This window comes from Stenella coeruleoalba (assembly GCF_951394435.1).
Source record: "Stenella coeruleoalba genome assembly, chromosome: 4".
NCBI classification, from domain to species: domain Eukaryota; kingdom Metazoa; phylum Chordata; class Mammalia; order Artiodactyla; family Delphinidae; genus Stenella; species Stenella coeruleoalba.
Genome location: NC_137149.1, coordinates 22,597,587 through 22,607,212, shown reverse-complemented (window position 1 = coordinate 22,607,212; position 9,626 = coordinate 22,597,587). Strand labels below are relative to the sequence as shown.

The window sequence follows — 9,626 nt, the reverse complement described above, 5'->3', positions numbered from 1 at the left end:
ATGATCTACAGAATTTGATGCAAAGCTCAAGGAGTAAGAGGCAATTCCTTGTTAGTCCAACGTCTTTTCTATACTAGGGATAGAGACCTCTGTTCAGTGGAGGCCTTTCCCTCTTTGTGCCCCTTCCATGTCCTCATTCAGATCTGGGAGAAGGAAAGAGGTTTTCTTACTTACCAAACACCAGTTCATGTGCCTCACAGGTTGCCACTTGTGCCAGTCACAAGGATAAAAACTTGCTCCTTTTAATGCTGCAGACTGAATGTTTGATATTCTATTGCATTTTATTCTACTTTTCAGATTGTATTTTCTGTGAGTCCTGATCAAGTGACACAAATGTGCTGCAATGGTGACATAAACTATTGATTGAGGCTGGAAAAGTGTCTGAAACATCATCTTTTCTTTTCTTCTTTTATTTTTTTATGGTGCCTCTATTGGAACAGTCTGAGGGAAGTATATACAACATGAGTTTTATCATGAAGCTGCACAGACACTTTCAAAGGACGGTGATTCTGCTTGCCACATTCTGTATGGTGAGCATTATTATTTCTGCTTACTACCTGTACAGTGGCTACAAACAGGAAAATGAACTGTCTGAGATGGCTTCAGAAGTAGACTGTGGGGACTTCCAGCACCTACCATACAGGCTGATGGAAGTGAAGACAAGGAAGCTTTCTGATGCCTCAAGGACAGAACCCACAGTCCTGGTGTTTGTGGAGAGCCAGTACTCATCGCTCGGTCAAGACATCGTTATGATTCTAGAATCTAGCAGATTCCAGTATCACATTGAAATTGCTCCTGGAAAAGGGGATCTCCCAGCACTTATAGAAAAAACTAAAGGCAAATACATTCTCATTATTTATGAGAATATTTTAAAGTATATAAATATGGACTCTTGGAATCGAAGCCTTTTAGATAAATACTGTGTTGAATATGGTGTGGGTGTCATTGGATTCCACAAAACTAGCGAGAAGAGCCTACAGAGTTTTCAGTTGAAAGGTTTCCCTTTTTCTGTATATGGAAACCTTGCAGTAAAAGATTGTTGTATTAATCCTCATTCTCCATTGCTTCATGTGACCAAACCTTCTAAGCTTGAAAAAGGTTCTTTACCTGGAACTGACTGGACCATTTTCCAGATTAATCACTCAGCCTACCAACCAGTAATATTTGCCAAAGTAAAGACCCCAGAAAACCTTTCTCCTCCCATCCCTAAAGGTGCTTTTTATGCCACTGTCATACACGACCTGGGGCTCCATGATGGAATTCACAGAGTTCTTTTTGGCAGCAACTTGAACTTTTGGTTGCATAAGCTCATCTTCATAGATGCTGTTTCCTTCTTGTCAGGGAAGAGGCTTACATTGTCCTTGGACAGGTACATTCTCGTGGATATCGATGATATTTTTGTGGGAAAGGAAGGAACAAGAATGAACACCAATGATGTTAAGGTAAGGCTCTTTATCTCAAAGTTTGGTTCGTCTCTCAGTAGGTTTGTCTAGGGCTAAGGGATTTCCTGGGACATAGGATTTTTATTTTATTTGGAAATTCTTAGGCAAACTGGGATGAGTTGGCTACCCTCAGCTATTTTTGAGATATGGGGCTATATCTCAGCCCTAAGACAACTAAGTAGATAATACATTTTTCTCTGAATCAAGAAGAAAATGAAGATTGTACTAAAGGATTGAGTGTGGCAGAATCCTGAAATGCATTTCCGTGTGTATTTAAAACTACAGAGTAGAAACCACTTTGTTTAATTACTTTCCAGAAACTATCTACCTCAGTAAACTATTACTAATCTCAGACATGAGTCCATTTAGCTATGAAATCCAGGTGAATTTATTTTAATGAAAATAAATACTCCCACAAATTTTCAAGAATTAAAGATCTCATAAGTAGCAAGTTCAGATGTTTCTGGAAGTCAAATGTGTGACTCATTTTCTCTTGTCACTTTTTTGAAACTCTGAAAATTAGCACTACTAAATATGGAAAGCTATGAATACACAAGCATACCTATTCACATACACACATAAGAATTTACATTAATTTTCAAAATTCATTGAACAATTCTGGTTCATATATGAAACCTATCATGCTACATTTATATTGGATTAGATTTCTTATTATGTAAAACTGCTGCCCTTAGATAGAAAACAATTATGTGAAGATAGTTGGTTATCATTGTGAAGGGATTATATTACATAAACAACTGGCTGTTTAATATTAATGGAATTTAAAATTAAAATGATCTACATTGATCTTAATTTCCCATTCGAAATGCCACTGGATTCTACCTCTGTTATACTACATATTGATTTCACGAAAAGTGAAAGGAGAGACTTTGATACATAATTTTTATTCTATATAGCTTTGACCTTTTGGTAAAATATAAAGTACTGAATCAGATGGAAAAAAAGTCTTGAAACTGCATTCTTTTCTCCAGACACTAAGCATCTGGCAAGTAATAGTAATGTTCATCACACTACTTAAATGAGCTAAGAATACCAGAAGGACTATTAAATGTTACCATAAGAGAGTGTGAAGACTGAAAAGAAAAAAACACCTTTCATATTCTTGGCAATATTTTAGACTCTTCCTTTTAAGTCAGTATAAATTAATTAATGAAGTTGTGCTTAAGTTTTCATTAGTCTTTTGAAATAGTCTTTGAAAATGTAGCTAAATTAAACCAAGCTGGTAGTTTAAACATTTATTATGAAAAAAAAAACATTTATTATATCCTTGAAAATTACAAACAATATATAATTCCCTTTCTAATTTTTCCATTTCAAAATATTATGATAAAAAAAATTTTAAGGCTTTATTTCTAAAATATAAGTCTTTAAAACTGTCAAAATATGTTGTTATATCATTAAAAATATGCTAGATAAGTCTCCGAGTTTTTTATGCAAACTCTACTATATCCTCTAAAATTAAACAAAATACAAAATGCCTTTAGTGCTCTTAAGGTTAAGCCATTTTTAAGTGGTATAAAAAATTAAAACCTTACTGAATAAATTCAATAAGAATTTAACATGTGTAAAATATTTTATGAATTGCTCACATTTAGATGGGAATATATTTTCTAACCAACCTAAAGGCTTAAAAGAAAGTATGTTTTGAATTATTTGGGTTTTTGAACTACTTCTAAATTGTATCTGTGATTGTGTCTCTAAACATAGTCATTCACCCATTCATTCATTCCTTCATTGATTCATTCTGTAACTAGTTATTAAGCATGTCCTACATGTGAAGTAGTTTTGGTGATATGTAAATAGAAACATACACCATGGTCTTATCCCTTTAGAAGAGAGGGTCGGGAGAGTAAAGTTAGAGAAGCTCAGAAAGCACATAGGTGAAGACTGTGCTGAGCATCTTCCTGCTTAATACTTGGAACGGCCATATCACACGCCAACCATGAAGGTAGGCACTAGGGATACAAAGATAAATAAAGCATGGCTCCCCCTTAATGCGTGTACCACTGTCTTGGTAGGGGTGGAGTGGGAGTGATAAATAGGTAGATAGCTTGCAATGTGGTGAGTACAATAGGAAAAGTGCCTGTGTGGTTTTATGTAAGTAATGCTGTGTGAAACACTATACTGTGTGCTGTTTACCAGAACTGTTAAGTCCTATTAAGTAGAACAGATTTGGAAGGCAAAGCTATAGTGATATAATGATTTAGGAGGCTGTAGAGATGATATTCAGACAAAAGAAGGTTTCTTGAAACTAGGAAATGAGAATAAGAATGGAGAAGGAATGACCAATATAAGAACAATATCGAAGGTAAAGTTGAAAACTTAGTAATTGGATCAATGGAGATGAAAGAGAATATAATCAAGGATGACATTAAGATTTTTAGCGTAGTTGAATAGAGTTCCCATGTGATTCAGCAGTCCCACTCCCGGGCATATACCCAGACAAAACTAAAATTCAAAAAGATACGTGCACCCCTATGTTCATAGCAGCACTATTTACAACAGCCAAGACATGGAAACAACTTAAATGTCCATCAACAGATGAATGGATAAAGATGTGGTATGTATATACAGTGGAATATTAGTCATTAAAAAGAATGAAATAATGCCATTTGCAGCAACATGGATGGATCTAGAGATTATCATACTAAGTGAAGTAAGTCAGAAAGAGAAAGACAAATACCATATGATACCACTTATATGTGGAATCTAAAATATGACACAAATGAACATATCTATGAAACAGAAACAGACTCACAGACATAGAGAACAGACTTGTGGTTGCCAAGGGGGAGGGAAGGATTGGGAGTTTGGGATTAGCAGGTGCAAACTATTATATATAGAATGGATGAACAACAAGGTCCTACTGTATAGCTAGGGGAACTATATTCAGTATCCTGGGGTAAACCATAATGAAAAAGAATATATATATATATGTATAACTGAATCACTTTGCTGTACAGCAGAAATTAACACAACATTGTCAATCAACTATACTTCCATAAAATTTTTTTAAAGTTAAAAAATATTTAGTGTAGTTGAATAATAGTTGATTATTCCAACAACAAAGAAAGAGGAGAGAGCAAGAAGATCATAATGAAGGTCATTAGAGGTCATATGAAAATTTTCAGTTTTATTGAAGTGCATCTGGGACATACAGGTATAGATGTTTAACAGGTAGTTGGCTCCCGAGAAGTCTGGGTAGCAAGTGTAGTTTTTGAAGTTATCATTCTAATTAGGGGATGGTTCACTTTCAGCGTGAAAGTATGTGAGATCAGCCAGGGAAAGGGTTTATAGAGTGACAAGAGAAGAAGATCAAGTGTAGAATCTTGAGGAAAATCATCTTTCAGAAAACAAGTGGAGAGAGAAAATCCTGTGAATAAGAGTCAGAATAGTCGGAGACCAGAAAGCTGTGATGCTATACAAGCCTTGGGAGTAAAGAGCTTCAGTGAGGGTGTGATCAGCAGTATAAAATCTAATAGCAGGGTCCACCGAGGTAAGAAATGGCAAGTCTCCTTTGGCAGAAGATAAAAGTCACTGGGGACTCTTACAAGATCCAGGGTAATGGAATGATCGAGGCAGAGGCACAGCTGAAGTACGTTCAGGAGTAAATTAGAGGGTTAAGATATGAAGAAGGAGAGTGTGGAGTACTCAGTGGAGAAATTTTGATATAAAAGAGAGAAGAGAAATTAGCTGGAGGGTGGGCTAGAGTTAGAGGGACCAACTATCCTGCTTTGCTTACACTGAGGGCATTCAATGCTAAAATTCAGTGTCCCAGGCAAACTGGAATGATAGGTCTCCCTAACTAACTAGGGTAAGGGAAGGATTTTTTCCTAGGAAGAAAGATCCAAGAGCAGGTGGTCTAAGAAAAGGTCATGGATGTGGTGATTAATAGTACATAATTAATAGAAATATTTTCATGAAGCTCTTTTATTTAATTATTACCACTAAAAAAACAAGTATACGTACCCTATTTGATGTATTAGGAAAATTGAAAAGAATGTGAGGAAATTGAAGGTGACGTAGAATGTTTCTTGCAAAATTAGAAGGATGGTTGCATACCACGTAAATTTTAACTGTGATGCTAATCACTGCAAACGTGCTTTTTTTCCTTATGTGGGGCAAAAACACTGCGTTTCCTTATTTAATCGGAAGATTAGAATTAGCAATGCAATATCAGTTTTTACCTGCCTTGCTACTGAATAATATGAGCACGTTTCAAAGAGCCTCAAAGCTACAGAAGAAACTGTGACATGTCACAAAATAATGACTCTTCAAGAGGAAGAAGATAAATAAGGGACCTAAGGTGTTATCTTCATTAGTTGGAGAACTTACAAGCCACAAGCCATAGCCCTTAAAGAACCAAAGAACATAGTGTAGACAAATATTATACTACGTTCAGTAAAATTGAAGTCAGGAAGGGCGTGTGTGTGTGTGTGTGTGTGTGTGTGTGTGTGTGTGTATTGAACTAAATGGACTTGTCTCAAATTTACCATGGACTAGTTTTGTGATGTTAGAGAATTCAAGTTCCTAGTGTTCTAACACCTGTCCTCAAACTTCCTGAGACTAGTGGTTTTTGGAGAAAGGCTTTTTGGAGAGGGAAAGTGGGTATATAAAGAGATACTTCTCCCATTAAAGCATTTTAAAGTTATACATGAAAGCACAGCATGACCAAATGAATACTAACAATTCAAATTCTCTCTTAGAAGAATGAATTCACTTGGCCTCAGATGCATCATACCTTTAGACTTAGACCGTTTCGTATAACATTTCAGCCCTAAGACAGATAGGAAGTGGAACAGGGAGGAGGCTCTGATAAAAGTGGTCTTAAGGGTTTTACTGAACTGTCTGCAGGTATACTCTCAACAAATAAAAGAGCTGCATATCACTCTCATGCCTATGTTTCTCCCTCCTTCTCCTTCTGTAATAGGCACACGCGCTCTTTCTAACATTGACAAACTTTCTAACATCCGTGAGAAAATCAAGAACCAGCCCAGCTGTATCTGAGCACACTAAACAGGGGCCTGAGTACGACTGGAGGGACTTAGCAACCATTCCCGTTCTCACCACCCTAACCTTTCCCACTGCTCCCTTATACGTCACTATTCCTTAGTTTGGCTGTTTGTTGATTCCCCCTTAAATCTACATTTTGTAAGTGGCCTCATAAGAGAGGACAGTTCTTTATGAGTGACTTTATCATTATTTTCCCTGCTAACTGAAGGTCCCAGAGCGCCTAGGGAAAAGAAAGTGCTGAAAATAGAAGTAGGAAGCCGTAAAGCTCTGAGAAGTAAGTGGTATCAGGCTCAGAAGACAGACTTGGCTGACTTCTCTGTCATACAGGGGGAGCTGACCCCCCTGAGGCTAAAATGGAAGCTTCAGTGAAGGGGAGCTTCGTGCTGCCTGACCTCACCCTCTCACAAGAACCTTCCTTGCCCCAGCTAAGGTCAAGCCAGAGGTTTCGTAAAGTCATTGAAAAAGAAACTGACACACCAAACGTTTGCAGGGAAAAGGCAACTGCAACCAGTTATTCTGTCATAAGTGAAAATAGAAAGGAAACATTTCTCCAGATAGCTCACTATTGATGGATGTTAAGGCCTGTACGTAGCACCAATCTTTTTTTCCCCCAAACTCATATTTCTCTAATTCCTTTCCATTCTCTGTGATGTTTCTTATTTTTTATTTGCTAATATCCACTTTAATTGCATTGTGCTCTGGAAGCATGTGTCTATTTGATACCAATACTTTCCATTTGCTAGAATCACTTTATGACTGGATACAATATTCTTATAAGAACATATATTGTACAGTCAAGGTATATCTATTAGCTCAACTTTGTTAACTGTGTGGTTCAGAGCTTCTGTATTCTTCCTGTTTTGATCTTTTTTTGGATGGAGGGGAAGGAATAGAGTGTACTACTTGATGTTACCAAAGATGGTATGTTTAATTCTCCAACTCTAATAGTGGATTGTAAATATTTCGTTGTTTTTCTGTCAGTTGTTCCCTTACATATTTTGAAGCTATGTTACTTAAGTGTGTGTGTGTATATATTTATATATTAATTTAATATTTTATTATTCTATGGCTATCTTAATACTAGTAGAGCTACACCGGCTTTTTGGGGGTTACTATTTAAAAATTATACTTTATCTCATTTTTATATTTGCTCTATCATCTGTCTTTACATTATAACTTAGTTTTGAGAACAACTTTCTATGACTTTTGCTTTTTATCTACTGTGTCAATATTTGTCTTTTAATTAACAGGATCGGTCTACGTACACTTAATATGATTATCAATGTGTATGGATTCATTTCAGCTACCTTATTTGGTGCTTTATATTTGTCCCACTTGTTCTGTATCTTCTTTTCCTTCTCTCTGTCCTTTATTGCTTTAATTGTCAGTTTCCTTCTTTTTTCTACCCATTCCTGGTTTGAAATATATATATATTTTTATATATATATATATAATATATTTATACATATATTTTTATATATATCAAACTAGTGGTTTCTCCAGAAATTTAAACATATGTGCTAATAAGAAAGTGGTAATATTAATATTCTCACACCTCAGTCAAAAAGTGCAAAGTACTTTGTCTCCAATCATGTCCACTCTCCTTTGGCTGATGAGCCATTCTTTTTTTTTAAATTTTTGTTATTGAAGTATAGTTGATTTGCAATATTGTGTTCATTTTTGAAGTACAGGAAAGGGATTCAGTTTATATATATTTATATATATATATATTCTTTTTCATATTCTTTTCCATTATGGTTTATTATGGGATATTGAATATAGTTCCCTGTGCTATACAGTAGGACCTCGTTGTTTATCCATCCTATATATAATAGTTTGCATCTACTAATCCCAAACCCCCAATCCCTTCCACCCCCACCCCCCTGATGAGCCTTTCTTGTTTTGGATATTAACTATGTTATGGCTGTTTATTAGACATTATTGTTTTTACTACCATCATGGTTTAATTAGATTGGCCTACTCCTTTTCAACAGGTAAGCCAGAGTGATGTCATTGACGTATAATTCAGATCATGTCCTTCTTCTTGTCAGAACCCTCCAGTGACTTCCAGTCTCACCCACATTAAAAGCCAAAATTCTTAGTCTTTTATACCCTCTCCTTAACTCCTTGATCACATGCCCTGCTCCCCTCTTCTTCACTCTAACCTCCCTAGCCTCCTTGCTGTTCCAGCTCCTGCTTCAGGGTTTTGTACTTGCTGTTCTTTCTGCCTAAAATGTTTTTCCCCCAAATTGGTGCACGGCTCTCTTCCTCACTTCCTTCAGGTCTTTACTCAAATGTCACCTTATCAGTGACGTCTTCTCTGACCGTTCTCTTTAAAATTGCAACACCCCAAGTCTTCCCATCTTTTCCTGCTAATTTCTTTCCCTAGCGCTTATGATCATCAATAGTGTGCTGAAATTGGCACACGCTCACCAGATCAACTGTGTACATCTCTTCCCAGCTTCAATAACATGGCCAGTAGTTTGGAATTTTGGCATGGGGGTAGTATTACCAAAGAAACTGGCAAATTCTACAAATTCAGGCTTTTTTCTTTTCAAAGAGCCAGTTGTTAAAGGTTTAATAGCACACTACTGGACAGACTCTATGTAATTACCTATTTTTGTTGGTTTGTGACTTTGGCTACTAAAATGTAAACACCATGAGGACAAGATTTTCTCATCTGTTTGTTCACTGAGGTATCCCCAGCATCTAAAAGTGTGTCTGGCTCCTTATATATTTGTTGAGTGGATGAATCCCATTCTTCCTGGAGCATATCCTTTAGATGTCCCTTTAGTGAGAGTCTATTTGTGGTAAACTCTCAGATTTTATGGAATGTAAATGTTTTTATTCACCCTTGTCTTTGAAAGATAGTTCTGTTGAATTAACAATGCTTAGTTGATAGTTCCTTCATGTATAACCATTGTTGCTCATACTAGGAAAAATAGGGCTCCCTAGAAGTCACCTGAATGTTTGTGGTAGTAAAATGTGTCCGAATCCCTCTGGGCCCTATATTGTTTTATAATTGTCGAAAAGTTAGGCAGTTTGGGACTGTTCTTAATGAACGTATATGAAATGTTTCTCTTTCTTTCAGTTTGGTAGAATACTTATTTCTAAATGTTAGATAATGTGATTTACAATATACAGGAAAAT

At 36.2% G+C, this 9,626-nt stretch overlaps 1 protein-coding gene across 1 annotated transcript in view; it reads left to right on the top strand.

Annotated features, from left to right (window-relative positions):
* The first annotated feature begins 238 nt into the window (after nt 1-238).
* NDST3 (N-deacetylase and N-sulfotransferase 3) overlaps nt 239-9,626 on the top strand; it is a 137,746-nt gene continuing 128,358 nt past the window's right edge. Inside the window, exon 1 of the mRNA XM_079919970.1 lies at nt 239-1,442. Coding sequence (XP_079776096.1) covers nt 420-1,442 — 1,023 coding nt within the window. The 5' untranslated portion in view covers nt 239-419. The remainder of the gene's footprint in view (nt 1,443-9,626) is intronic.